General features: G+C 35.5%; 2 protein-coding genes across 9 annotated transcripts in view; one reads left to right on the top strand and one right to left on the bottom strand.

Annotated features, from left to right (window-relative positions):
- The first annotated feature begins 959 nt into the window (after window positions 1-959).
- tctn1 (tectonic family member 1) lies at window positions 960-10,264 on the top strand. Of its 3 annotated transcripts, none has more exons than XM_047804983.1 (15): window positions 960-1,417; window positions 3,114-3,231; window positions 3,571-3,704; window positions 3,989-4,137; window positions 4,635-4,737; window positions 5,033-5,142; window positions 5,296-5,316; window positions 5,544-5,672; window positions 6,227-6,349; window positions 6,472-6,560; window positions 6,939-7,076; window positions 7,159-7,312; window positions 8,468-8,599; window positions 9,146-9,323; window positions 9,529-10,264. In XM_047804983.1, exons 1-14 carry the CDS (start codon window positions 1,000-1,002, stop codon window positions 9,287-9,289), a joined length of 1,962 nt encoding a protein of 653 aa, XP_047660939.1. In that variant the 5' UTR covers window positions 960-999; the 3' UTR covers window positions 9,290-9,323; window positions 9,529-10,264. The 3 variants fall into 3 exon arrangements, with proteins under 3 accessions (XP_047660939.1, XP_047660940.1, XP_027031166.2); XM_047804984.1 differs by having other exon boundaries at window positions 9,477-10,264; XM_027175365.2 differs by having other exon boundaries at window positions 9,146-10,264.
- The window catches only part of hvcn1 (hydrogen voltage-gated channel 1), a 59,400-nt gene continuing 54,518 nt past the window's right edge, over window positions 10,096-14,977 (bottom strand). For 2 of the 6 annotated variants that reach the window (XM_047804985.1, XM_027175391.2), the window contains exons 2-6: window positions 14,116-14,331; window positions 12,342-12,446; window positions 12,024-12,255; window positions 11,165-11,277; window positions 10,096-11,059 (exon numbers count right to left, since the gene is read on the bottom strand). In XM_047804985.1, the coding sequence (XP_047660941.1) occupies window positions 11,003-11,059; window positions 11,165-11,277; window positions 12,024-12,255; window positions 12,342-12,446; window positions 14,116-14,286 (678 nt within the window). In that variant the 5' untranslated portion in view covers window positions 14,287-14,331 and the 3' untranslated portion in view covers window positions 10,096-11,002. Of the gene's footprint in view, window positions 11,060-11,164; window positions 11,278-12,023; window positions 12,256-12,341; window positions 12,447-14,115; window positions 14,332-14,412; window positions 14,548-14,977 lie in introns of those variants that run through there. The other 4 variants (XR_007138840.1, XM_027175392.2, XM_027175393.2 and 1 more) reach the window with 4 other exon arrangements.

The following is a 14,977-nucleotide window of genomic DNA, read 5'->3' as shown; positions in this document are numbered from 1 at the left end:
AAATGCAGTGTTTATGTATAGTCCAGTATGTATAAATGCAGTGTGTATGTATAATCCAGCATGTATAAATGCAGTGTGTATGTATAATCCAGTATGTGTAAATGCAGTGTATATGTATAATCCAGCATGTATAAATGCAGTGTGTATGTATAGTCCAGTATGTATAAATGCCGTGTGTATAGTCCAGTATGTATAAATGCAGTGTGTATGTATAATCCAGCATGTATAAATGCAGTGTGTATGTATAGTGCAGTATGTATAAATGCAGTGTGTATAGTCCAGTATGTATAAATGCAGTGTGTAAGTATAGTGCAGTATGTATAAATGCAGTGTGTGTATAGTCCAGTATGTCCAGGGAACTACAATTAAACCTATATAAATAACTAGACCTATAGAAATTTGTCTGGACCTTAATATGCTCTGTCTGTGGAATATTTGGGAATTAAAAAGTACTCTAGAATCATTTCAATTCAATGTGATTTATACTGCAGTCTTAACTAAGGACAGCTTTACAGAAATCCGGATACAGATCCAAACGATTCCCTAACGAACGAGACAGACACGATGGTGATCCCTGAGATGGAGTGATGAACAATAAAGGATCCTCATATGAGTGACACCGGATAGTACGGTTATAAACATGTTCTCTTCTATTCAAGTTTATTTGTATAGCACTTTTTACAATAGACATTCTACATCACAAAGATGACAGATTATCAGGTGGGCTTTTGTTTTGTAGTGATGTACATTAAGATGGTGTACAAACAGGGACTCTATCAGGACCAGTATAACTAACTATATTATTATTGTACATATTTAAATAATGAGCATTTTTTATTATAATATTCTCAAACGTTTGATATTAAAAAAGGTGAAAAGCTTTGAGAAAAGCTCATCCATGATGAGAGAGTTGTGACGTAACACTGATTTTTTTTTTTTTTTACCCAGAATTCTGCTTCCTGGAGACGAGCGTCACCGCGCAACGGTGTCCAAACAAAAATGGCGGCGCTGCTGTGGACGTTTATATTGATGTATTTTGGGAACACGGTTTGCGTTAATAATGCGAGCTCCAACCGAGTGAACGTCACTCACGTCGTGTCAAAGGATACGTTTGTTTTTGATAAAGCTTTTAATTTGACCGGGAGCCAAGAAAATGTCACTTTATCACCAACGCCTCAGGTATCATCACCAGGGCAAAGTGTTAATGAGCCACTGAGGGATAAAGGGACAGAAAACTCCACCTTTAACACCACTGCGTTTAAACCTACGGAGGAATTCACTTTTACACCAACAGGTTTACAAACGACGGAAACACCGACATCAACAAAGAGCACATTAGTTACAAACCCTACAACAGAGGGTGGGGGTATTTCCTCACTGCCTTTACCCCTGTCACTACCTCAACCTGTCACTGAAGGTACAACATTAATGGTGCAAAAGTCCTTTTAGTCTTCATTTATTACTTCTACAGATCACCTGGAAAAATTGTAGAAATTTATTTTAATTATAGGTTTAATCAGTGACCTCAACACAAGTATAGATAGATAGATCGATATAGATAGATAGATAGATAGATAGATAGATAGAGTAGACAGATAGATGGACAGATGGATAGATTGATAGATAGAACCTTTATTGTCATTCCATAGTACAGGTTCACAGCAATGGAATGCAGTTTGGCATCTACCAGAAGTGCAAAGAGAAGCAATTGTGCAAATAGACAAGTGCAGATAAATATGTAGTAAATAAATATAAAGTCTATAGCAGTGCAGAGATGTATGGACATTGTTGAAAAGTACAAGTAAATGGTTCTAAGCTTATGGCATTAAAATTGTGTGCAAGCTAAATAGACAAGTCCACTATATATATATATATATATAATGTACACACACACACACACACACACACATATATATATATATATATATATATATATATATATATATATATATATATATAAAACAAACATGAATGGGAAATATTAGGCAGGATGTACAGTAAGGTATATATATATATACACATAAATAAAATAGTGCAGATGTATGTAAGGTGCAATATGTGTAGAGAATAGTACACATATTATAAGTACATTTAGTGGCTGAGGAAAAAGTTGTTTGGAAAACTGATTTCCGGTTCAGTAAATTTGTTTATGTTTGAATATGTGTCCTGTCAGTCATTTAACAAACACTACGGGCCACTAAATGTCATAAGGGTGTTGATTTGTGAACATAAGTGAGTATGGAGGAGAGACGTATGTATACAGAGCAATAAAAAAAAACAGTAAAACATCAAACAAACCTACATTTGTTACCCTTGTTAGAGACCTGATCTGGCTAAATTCATATTAAGTTAAAACTCTATAATACTAAATTGTACCAATGTTACTAATTCCATTATGCTAATATGCTTTAGTCATATACAGTGACTTTTTCTAAGGCATTGCGGCTCTAGATGTACAATTTGTGACTCAAAGAGTGTTTGGCAGGGTTTCAAAAACTCCTTTAAAACCCAATTTATATTAGTCTTTGGATGATGGTGCCATTTTTCTGGACACCTCCAGACTGGGAAAACACCCTCAAGAGAAAAAAAACTAAAGAATTATTTGTCTGAATGTCAGTTATTTATTCTTTAATCAAGAAAATAACGTATAGTTATAAAACTAGTTTTATAGGTAGACTAGAAACTTAGATGAAGAAAAAACTGATATACAGATGAACAAATTTATGTATATTTAAATAATAAATATGATTTTGGGCATTGCCTTGTTTAAAGCGTACAAGGGTTATAAGTGAAATTAACATTTCTGAAAGACAACAAACTTTGACGTTATATGGCAGCTTTATTTCAGCTTAAAGGCTCATTCAAAGTCAAAATGATGCGGTGGTCTTGTGTACAGAATTGCAGTAAAAGAATCAAACATGCTACAGTTTATGAGTAGAGATGCAGTTTATCCTGAATAGACGAACAATTTGTCTTGCCTTAAGATGGACTGAAGCCAGCGATGTAAAGATAAAGAAAAATAAAGTAAATATTTGAGATAAAATGAAATGAGATTTCACACACTCCGTGTGTGTGTGTGTGTGTGTGTGTGTGTGTGTGTGTGTGTGTTCCAGTGTCTGCCATGTGTCCGTGTAACGTACAGAGAGAGCAATGTGATATAAACTGCTGCTGTGACCCAGACTGCACTCAGGAGCTGGCTCTCTTCACACAGTGTTCAGTGCAGAAAGTTGTGTGAGTCCAAATCCACTAAAAAAAATCACACTGAAAGTCCAAAGAAATGATTATAAATGAAATAGGGTTAGGTTAAAATCCACGACAATATATATGAAGTCTACATGTGAATAGTGTTCCTACTTTTTTCCACATATACTGAAACGAGTTCAGCTGATTGTCAAGCTTTAATAACATAAAAATACAGTTAATAGAGATGTGTTATGTTCTTAATGTCAGCATTACACTAAATGAGAGTTAGTGTTAGTTTTATTGTTAGAGCCATGTCAATACTGCTGCTAAGACATTCAATAAAAGCTTGTAACTTATAATACTGCCCGTGTTTGTGTGTGTTGTCAGCGGAGACACAAAGCTGTGCAGTCAGGACGCAGCCCTGTACACACTCACTGTAACTCCACAGGGTTTGTCCCAAGTGATGACGTCTGTCCAGCAACAAATCAACCCTGATGTCTTCTGCATACAGTCTGCTAACTGTAAGTTAGTTTGTATAAACACAAATGTGCCAATTCTTTATTAATGGATGCTACAGTACCATTATGACACAGCAGATAGTTCTGTTCAGAAGGAAGCACAATCTGTCCTAGTTATAATTTTTGACAAATGTTCTTGGCTTCGTTCTTTTTGAAAAACAGATTGATAGAAAGAAAAAAAAAAGGTGGTTGCATACATCTGTTCCAGTGCTTTATTTTCAGAAGTCATATGTTCTGTGAAACATATTTGTCACAGTCATTTGTCTATCTTTCTGTTTTGGTCTAAGATGAACAGGGCATGTCTTTCATCACCCCAACAATTCCCACAGAGAACAACTTTGACAGTCTGTTCGATCGCTTCGCAGGATTCTTCTTCTCTAGCGGAGACGGACGGGCGGTAAAGACTCCGGCTCAGGGAAATTCTCTGGGATACGTGGTAAAGTTGTGCATTATCTCGCTGTTTCATTCAGGTGTCTGTTTTCAATGCCACTGATTTCCTCAGATCTAAAACAACTTTATTGGGAGGATTGTGTGCTGAAGGTTGATGCTGTGAGAGCTAAGAATAGGATACTTTTGATGCTACAGCTTTAATGTCTGTTAATAAGTCATTTCAGTGTTTCTGTATCTAAATGTAGTCCTAACTTCAATAAGATTCAAATGTTTTGGAACTCCTTGTACCCTCTATGTGTTAGAAATTAGAAACTTTATGTAAGACATAAGTATAAGAGCTCAGAGATGTTTGTGACTTGCTGTAAGTGTCTTACGAATATCTTAGAGGAACATCTTCACCAAACAAGTGCAACACACAATCCGAATATAGAATTATCATGTGAATGAGGAATATAATAGAATACACAGATTTCTTTTAATTTGCTAGTTTTACTAGTGTGTAAACTAGCAGTGTGAGTTCATTCCTGCTGTGTTTGTCATCAGTATGGGGATCTCATCCAGACGATAGATGATGCCCATCAGCGAGGCTTCTTCAGGCTTCCAGCTTCTGCTACTGCAGCGAACTGCTTAGACACAAATCCCGCAGGTACAACAACACTGACACAATGACGCATCATCATGCAGATTTTTAAAATTGCCAAAGTTCAAAAAAATAAATTAATTAATACTGTCATGATTACGAAAAAACACTCTATTTTCAAAATAAAAATGTGAGTTCATTGCCTTTTAGGTCTTCAGTAAAAATAGCACTATAATATTGTGATGATTATATTTTTTCTCATCTTTTGTATACATTAACTATGAGGTTTTTCTTATAATCGCTTGCATTTGTGTTCTTAACTCCTTTTTATTACTTCTGACATCTTGCTGTTTCTCTGCAGCTTTTCTGAAGGATCAGACGAGCAGATGCTTGAGAAGCTTCACTTTACAAAACTGCACCGAGCTAGAGGCGCTGAATCTTAATGCGTACACCAGTTTCCTTGTTCTTTCAGTGAGTCAGTTTAGTATTCTGACCGACCTCTGAGCAGACAATCCCACAATTCTAAAAATAAATATAGATTTATCAACTATGATAATTTAAAGCTGCATTAGCTTTTAAATCATTAACAGATTAACAGACTTTAATTATTTTTTTTCTTTGCAGGGGAAGGACAATGGTGCTGATGTAAGAATACTAACTTATTATGTAATACACGCTTTTTTGTTTTAGCCATGCTTTAGAAATTGAAATCCTGTATTTGTTAGATGGCTTCTAGTAGTCCAGTGATGTGACACAGTGATGAGAATAGTTCAGGTTGTAACATAACATTTCACAGGAGGTGTCAGCAGTTTGTCTCTAACTGGTGTGTGTGTGTGTGTGTGTGTGTGTGTGTGTGTGTGTGTGTGAGACAGCTGGTGTCTGTAGAAAGGGAGACCATCACACTGCAGTCTCTAGAAGGCACACAAACACTGGTGACGACGGATGCTGACTACACACCCATCTTTAATGGTCATCTCACCTGCAACAGGGTCGTGCTGCAGGTGAGAATAGATACATTTCCAGCATTTAGCAGATGCCCTTATATCCAGAGCAACTTAGATTATCTATTTTTATACAACTGAGCAATATATATATAGACAGACAGACAGACAGTCAGTCAGTCAGTTTATTGCCTGTTTTCCACCAAGTGCTGTAGCAGGATATATTTTTTAAATGTTAATGTTCAAAATAACAGTGATGGAGTCTAATAAGAGCCAAATATCTGTATATCTGTCACAAAATATATATATATATAAAAAAAAAAAATAGATTGGATTTTTTTAAGTGTGTGTGAGAATGCATTTCTGAATATAAAGAAAAAAAATTAAATGCAATCCAATCTATAAATTATATATTATTAAATGTGTGCATATAATTGTAATAACATTTTTATTTTAAGTGTCCCTGTTAAATATATCCTTTGAAACAAAGTAAGAAAAAGTATATATAATTAAATTAATTTAATTATGTGTTTATAAATTATAGTCTTCCACCATAAAATATAACATTATTTATAAAGAGAATAAAGTGGTCTGTTTTCTGAAATCTGTTTCAGGTTAAATACACGGTGAGGTTTGGTGACGCCGGACAGATCGTGAAGGTGACGGCGTCCTTCGTTCTGGGTGCCGTCAATGAAAGCACATCGTTCCAGCAGGAGTTCCAGATAACATTTATTCAGGTGCTTGTTGAGTGTTTTGGAGTTAAATGAACTTCTTAATATATTATTATGTATATGATTAAGTATACAGTACAAGATGATTCAAAGTATTCATATTTTTTAGTGCACCTAAAATTTTACAGGAGACCAGCAGTGGCGCTACACGTCGTACCAGTGGAAATCCTGGTTATGTGGTTGGGCTGCCCCTTGTGGCCGGATGGAGAACTGCAAAATATCCTTTTCCTCTCTAACCTGCTTATACTGTAATACTCACTCACTCTCACTCATTTTATACCGCTTATCCGACCTGCTTATAATTTGAATGATGCATTGAACTGAACACTTCAGTGGTTCTAGCTTTAACAGACCTCTTTGGATTTTCACCTTATAATCAAACCCTTTATCATAAGCTAGAACATTTTAATTAGATGAACTCTTTTCTTTTCTTATACCAAATCTTAAGTCTTAGCAGTTTTTGAGATTGTTATCAGTAATGGCTAAGGTTATAATGGTATGACATGCCGTTTAAAGCTGTAACTATTTCAGATAAGTAATAGACTCGTTTATTGATGTATGAATCAGATGTTGGTTCCTTAACTCCTTTTCTTAGGGGAATTATCCTTAGCTCAGGTCCAGACGGGTCTCTCACTGTCTTAAAGAGTACTGCAGAGCAGGATTGTCTGCTCGGACCGACCCAGCGCTCACCCATACTGTTCGGGACAGATGTGGTTTCAGGATGCACCTTTAGGTAGAAAATGAAACACCCATACATATGTTTATGTAATTTAAATGTATTTATAATCAGAAATATATTTGTTGTTAAATCTTAGGCTTGAGGACAATGCAAACTGTTCGTTACTCTCCGAAGTTATTTTGAGAAGACTGAAAGGTCAGATTTTTCCAAATTACGTGGCATCTTTTGGAAATTCTCTTCCTCAAAACCCCATGGACTGGGTTCCTATAGAGAACCAAACCACACCAACGGTAAATCCTTACATGCGCTTCTAACTCACAAACTATCTTCTCTGTAACAGGGTTTCAGCATTATGGTGTCATTATATACTTACTTATTAGGACATACTGACCTATTAGGACATTTATGACAACACACTTCTGTAAAATGCTGTGGATAAGATCATCTACTTAAATGCTGTAAATGTTAATTACTGATGTTTGTCAGTAGAAATAAGATAATTTCTATTTGTTCATATTTACAGGGAATGTTTTTGCTGTGCTTGTATTTGAGGTGTGCATTTGGATTGTGTACGCTTTCATTGTATGTTGAGTGGCAGGGATATTTTCTAGATGAAATTAACCTTTACCAGAATTCCTTTTTTGTCCTTGGCCATTTATATAAACTGGCATATTTAACGTATGTTGTTGGAAGGATGAAAAACACTTAACAATATATAGTATATAACAAGTTTTTTTTTTTTTTTGATAAAAAACTATTATTCTAAAGATATATCCACAAGCAGCAATCTGTGCGGTCCAGGTACTCTTTCATGTAAAGCGAAAGTTGAAGTTTGAGCAGTAAAAAAAAGCCCCACATCCAGCTTTATAAAACACACATAAAACTGAATCAACAGGAATTGTTACATTCCAAAGGTTCTACACATCTTTATTTACTGATCTGTATCAGGGACTTCACAGGAGTCTTCACACTGTGGTGTTTTGTTCTGTTTGTTCTACAGAACAGTGGCGTTCTAAGCTTTTTAACATATTGTAAAGGCACAAAAAAGGTCACGGTGAAGCAGTCAGGTTTCATTTGTTTCATGAATATTGTTTTAAATCCATCTTACTTTACAGCCTTGTCACCAGGTGACTGGTTTGATCCACCGAGCATTTCTGCTGTGTCACATTGACTGGACTTGAGGTCTACAATCCACTATGTCCCAAAAAGCTCGAGTGGTTTAAGACAAAATTTATGTAAACACAATTCCAATTAAAGAAACGCTTATTTTCTGTGTGGAAGAATATTGGTGTTTTTATTACTTAAATTTCTATTTTTACTTTCACTTGTTTACTTTCACAAAAGATTCCCAATGACACATGACAAAATCAAGTGCCATGTTTAACTTAGAAATATATCATATTATGAGGAATACTGAGTCTGTTTTATCCACATTGTCTATCCAGACCACACAGGGATGCAGCATTCCAGTGTCCTATCATCTCGAAATCAAATGGACCAAGTATGGTACCTTGCTGAACCCCCAAGCCCAGATAGTGAATGTGATGGAAACAATCCAGACCAACACCAGCCCCATGGTAATTCTAAGCAGGTTTTTGGGCCTCCTAACATCTGATACTAGTAAGACAAAGTGACTGCTGTTATTCTGAACACACTGCTGGGGTTCTTCATCAGTCCCACAGAATGCTGTGGACAGTCATCCTCAAATTTATGAATTCCCGATGATAATACAGAAAAGTGTATGAGCTCTTGTGCCGAAGTGGGCAGTAATCTCTTGCCTCTGAGGCTGTTCTACTGTGTGACCGAACATGAGCAGAAAAGACCCTAACACTCACCTTTGCTATTTAGGAGCTTTAGTTGTAGGTACTCTTTGGCCCCCTTGAAGGATCAAGGACCATTTTAGACACAGAAACAAACAAGTAACTATTGCAATCTGTTCCAAAAAGATTTTGAGTACGACTATTAGACAATTTGTTGTGAATATGATTATTGCCAAATGTGTATGGACACCTGACCATCATAATGATATATTCTTCCCCTTTTCAACAGTGTTAAATGATTGAAATTTAGTGTTAAATATTCTTGAGCATGATTTTTAATGCAAACATTGTTTGTTTTCTCAGCCATCTTCTTCAACCGGGGGTGTCGTCTCTGTCACCTCCTCTGTGAGCTTTATCGATGTGTCACGGTCAGCCAGCCCAGGATTCAGAGCTCCTCCCACCATCGACGCCAAACTTCCCTCTGACTTCTTCTTCCCATTTGTATGAACAGTAAAAGGACAAGGAAGTGTTCCACATGGAGGTAATTTCCTCTCTGATGTAATTGCACACGAGTACAGTGCCAAAATTTGAGTTCCATGAATTGCAAATTCGTTTGATTTCATTAATCGTTAAATTGTAACATAGATTTTGTAATTGTTATTCATATATGTTGTATTTCACATCTCACTTGAAGGACTTTACACAATATCATTTACTTGCTGAGATTTGACATTTGGATCTTGTAGAACAGTTTAATATGGACTCAACTGGCACTGCCTCAAGAACATGGAACTAGTGGAACAATTCAGTTTCAAGAGAAACTGGTGACTTGGAAGAAGTAAAGGATGTAAAATGCAAAATCAACGTTGTTGAGTACAAGAGATATTTTGTGACAACACAGAGAATTGTAAAGGAACATGGACTACAATCACAGATAGAGATTTCTGATTATAGCTTTGTACTTAGTAAAATGATCATGTTGTTACAGTTATGTATACACACTATGTGTGAATGTACAAAGGATATAAAAAGTCCACGCACTCCTGTTAACGTTTTTCTGTTGTTAAAAAATAGAAAGAAACAAGTTACATCAGTCAAAACATTTTCTGATGCGATTTAAAAAAAAAAAAAACCTGGAATTTTAAAAAGACCATTTTTATATCTATTATAGATTAGTGTATATATGATCTATATAACAACCATTTACATATAAAACTGAGGATTTTAGACCTTTCTAAAATTATGTTGTTCTGTATCGTCTTCTGTTATTTACCTGCTGTAAATTGTGTATGAGCTGTATATATTGAAATTGATTCACAATTTATAATAGTTTATTCTGTATGCATATTATTTGTAAATAAAAAAAAACATTGATTCCTTGATAAAGTATATTCTTTGACAGCAGGCTTAACAAAAGCTTAACAGTTTTCTTCCTAGAAATATATTAGTCTGCATACTGCAATTCTACATAAAGACTTAAAACGTTAATGAACAAGCTCACAGTTGATTCCTTTCTTGAATAGTCCCAAATTTACACGTGCTGATATAATGTGATATTCACTTTAAATGATCAGGACTACCTGTGTTGTACAAGTACAGCTGTCTTCTACTGGTCCCTTTACTGTGGACAAATTAAAGTCAATGTCCTTTAAATTCCATTCAGACTTTTGTAAGCAATCATCCAGCCAGCTAACTGTGATGACAGGGTATATTTACCTCTTCCAATTGTACACAACAAACTATACTGTTTTTATAGGTCTAAAGCGAATACTAGTTTTATACAGTGTAGCTCAAAGGGCTTTCATCATTTACTGGTGATTCTGTGATTTGATGTCACACGCTGACATCAGGATCGAGAAGATCTTCCCGAATTTCCAAGTAAGTTTTTCCTACTCAGGGAACATTATATTACAATTTCTATTTTGTAACATTATTGCAAACCTCGAGTAATAGTTATGATCTAATGATTTCTTCTCAGAAACTCCTTTATGGCTTTGTTCAAAAAGCTACAGTAGCTCTTGCAATGGCGGACAGGTTACTTGTAGCGATTGAGCATACTGTGCTGTATTCTGGCTTGAAGCACCGGCATTAAATACGAACCTAGAACTTTGACCTATAGCTTGTTAGTTTAGTATATTTTCATTCACTGGCTCACATTCACAATGAAGGTTGTCTTTTTATGATGAGTTATGTACAGCTGGTAACGGTGAGTTACGATGATCAGTACTGGATGGAGTGCTTTGTTAAGATTGCTCTCAGCCCCTTGACCTCCTGCTCCTGTAAACAAAATCATAAAATATACATTGGTGCTTTTCCATCTTTAATCGAAATTAAAATTCTGAGTGTGATGTTATCAGTCTGTTAAACAGGTCAAAAACTCACCATTGCGGTTTTGTGCTCTTGCAGCTCGCTGATTTGATGGAGGAGACGATCGTTTTCCGCTTTCAGTTTGTGCACTTTGTGATCAGCTTGACTCTTCACTGACAACAGAATACCTACAGGAGGAATAACAGAAAGGGTACAAAATGTCTGTGTGTGTTGTTAAAAAGAAGTGTATGTTCACCAAAGAGAGAATCTTAGATCTTAGAATCTATATTGAACAAGTTAATATGTTGTTCTGGCTTGACATCCACAGCAGCAGGATGTCCAGTGCCAGTCATACAAATTGTTCACTGATCACTATCAGTTTTGGACAAATGATAAACTCTCACTGGGCAAATTTTGGAAACACTGTATGGCACTTGATGAGGCTCTTCTGATGATTTACAGTAATTGTGTTAATTTGGCATTTGCTTTAAGGTGCTGCAGCTCCACATCATCCAGGTTAGGACATAGATAACCTTAATGTTAAGAATTTAACATACAGTATGTGGTGAGACATACACCTTTTACTGAAAAGTCATTTCTAGTTTAAAAAAAGAAAAATATTTTTTCCTTAAAAACATAAAGTTGTAGGTTGTTCCTTTAGTTCTCTGCTGGAATTATAAGGCTAACACCAATATTTAAATAACATGCATGTAAATCAAAATGGATTAAATCTATGCAATATATGAACTGACTTTCTTTACTGTTATTGACTACTGACTCACACAGCATCAGAACACAAATAGAGTCTGTCTGAGATGCTGATGGGTTAAAGGTAAAAGGAGTCTGTGTTTTAAAAGATATACAACACATAGCTAAACAAATAAACCGAATTTTTACTGTTAATAATTTTTCTTCATTTAACCGTGAGCCATACCATTAATGATCCTGGCCACTCTCCACAGCCTGAGCAGGATGAGCAGGCCCATGCCATCAAAGGCGTTCTCTTTGGAGATGTACACGATATCCAGGATGAAGGACAGAATCACAACAATTCCATCAAACACCTCAAATTTGTGGTGGAAAAACTCCAGCTGGAAAGCGTACAGCTTAAAGCCCAGCTCCACCATAAAGAAGGTGAGCAGAGCCAAGCTGAGGTAGTGAAACACCTGCAGAATGACAAAAGGAGTAAGTAGTGGTGAGTTTTGGTGAGGGAAAAACACACTAATTTGAATTGGATCTTGCTTCGACTCACCTCTGGAGCGATGTGATGCTCATCGACTTCGATTATAGACAGGTCTAACAGCAGCTCACACAGAACAAATAAGGCATCCAAGATCACCAGAATCACAACAGCTATCTAGAGCACAGACAGAGCAACTTTATATCTTTATAAAGAACACAAATACAGCATGTGAGGTTTATCTGCTGTACTGCCGCTTTATAGTAAAACTATTTATTATATTTAAAAGTCAGGAAATGATGAAAGTTAATTTAATGATTAGAGATTAAAACATAAAAGGAGAAAAGTTACTTATTTAGTTTTACTAAGGCTAATGAATAAGAGCCTTATTTGTGTAAAGCTGGTTGTGTACGTCACAGGAATCTTGTGTAATCTTGTATAAGACAAATCTCTACCAAATACACAATTGTTGCTTCACTCAAAAAGAGTAAACTTCTTGCCAGGGTACAGAATGATGTTGAAATGTTAAAATCACAGTATTATTAAGTGCTGAGGGATGAAATGCTTTCCGTACCTCTTTGTTTAAATGTACTGTAAGGCATTCCTTTTTACATCAAAATCTATTTCTAATAGCAGCCATTCTGTTGGATAAATAAAGTTTTTTCGGTTGTTTGGACCTTGTTTGGATGGAGAATAATTGGTGTTTTTGATTGAGCCTGTGAAGGGCAACCTTGTCAAACTGAACAAATAATCAAATAAAAGAAAATCTAACAAAAATGTGTCAATAAATAGATGTTGTTTGTAGAGTTGGTTTTCAAAAACTGAAGAAAGTGGCAGATTACAGACAGACTTTGTAGTTCTGCTTCTGTAAACATCACCCAGAAATTATGTTTAGGCTAATCACAGACAGGAGGAAGCATTATAACAAAAAAAGTTTTATATATATATATATATATATGTATATGTACGTACGTATATATATATATATATATATATATATATATATATATATATATATATATATATATATATATATATATATAAATATATATATATATATATATATATACATACACACACACACACACACGTTCAGCTCTACCATTGGATTTGCAATGCAAAGCTAGCATCAAAAAGAAATATAAAGGTTTGTCCATCTACAGCCTCTCTCTGCTTCAGCTATTTCAGAAAAAAATGACTTCCTGCGCACTCTTGCACACATGGAGTTGTCTTAACACCTGCTTTATTTCCTAATAGTCTAAATGCCAGCCTTTTTTTTGGTTAAAATAAGATGAATTTTTAATAACTTGTGGTTTGTTAATTCTTAAACTTTTTTCTTGCTCTTTTTCTTTTTCTTTATCATTGTCCTGTATTTGTTTATTTCCGTATTGTCTAAGATCAAACTGAAATGTATTACTGATTTGTTATTGAGAAACCAAAGCAACAGTCACTGGAGGATTTTGGTGGTTGATGTCAGTAATGCAAGCTGTTAGTCCATCAATATTCTCATGACAGTCACCATGTCTTATCAAAAAAAATGTGAGAAACTTACATGAACTGAAATTCCGGAAATACGTGATCTAGATATTGCAGCAATCGAAAAAAAAAATCACACTTTTTATCTGAAAAAACTGATCTGATACTATTATAACACTAGTACTGAGCAGCACCGAGGCATACCAGCATCCTCACAGTAACTGAGCCAAAGTCCTGAAGGTTTTGCAAAACATATGTTCTGTTCATGTGTACGATTTGTTTCAGTCAACATGAAATTCCTCATACACCTTTCTGAGCATAGAAAGAAATCTGGAATATGTTAAGATGCTTTTCGTTTCAGCTTCAGTACCTGAAATCTCTCTGAGCTGAAGAGACGTTTCAGACCGTCTCTGAACGTCAGCTGTGAGGTCGTTAGATTTGGAGGCTCCAAGTCTTCGCTGAAATTTAGTTCATCATGCCACTTTGAAACAGCCTCTTGGTCATCACCCACCACCGTGAAAAACTTCAAAAAACGGACCATGATCAATCCAAATTGGCCCGATCACCAACTAACAGCTACGAAGCTCTGTAAAAGGAAAAATAAATGATTAGTTCTAAATAAGCTTTTGATCAATGTGAAAATAAAATACTGGCACAGTCATCCTACCTACAGTATCAGTCCAGATCTCAAACAGAATATACAGTATATAGAACAAGTTCATGGACTAAGTCATTAGTTATTGAATTATCGCCAGTTTTAAACTCTTCAATCTATTTGGTTGTGTAGTATTATGAGGGAAAAGGAGAAGTTAAAGCTTATCTTGCGCTATGTTTCCCCCACATTCATGTCACAATAAAATGACAAAATCAAGAGTTGCAGCATAAACTATTCACCACAGGCTGTGTTTGGACCGTATACATTTTGATATAGACAAAGTGCATTAAGCTGCATCACAGGACATAAATGGCTGTGTGTATATCAGTATATATACTACACTCATTGGCTGCTTCATAGTTAAATTAAAAATACTGGGAATCAGTTTCAGAAGTTTAAAAGCACTGAAACTGTGCACACCTTCCATTAAATGTTCAACTTTGTAAAGCTTCACCATGGTCCGTGGTCCACAGACCCCTGGAACAGGATGTATAACACAAACAAAAACTAGATATGGTTCCTTTGGTGGAACCAATACGTACAACTCATTCAGTGCAGAATTATCTGCAGATGTACT

The sequence above is a fragment of the Tachysurus fulvidraco genome, chromosome 20 (assembly GCF_022655615.1).
Source record: "Tachysurus fulvidraco isolate hzauxx_2018 chromosome 20, HZAU_PFXX_2.0, whole genome shotgun sequence".
NCBI lineage: Eukaryota > Metazoa > Chordata > Actinopteri > Siluriformes > Bagridae > Tachysurus > Tachysurus fulvidraco.
This window is presented reverse-complemented; position numbering and strand designations above follow the sequence as displayed.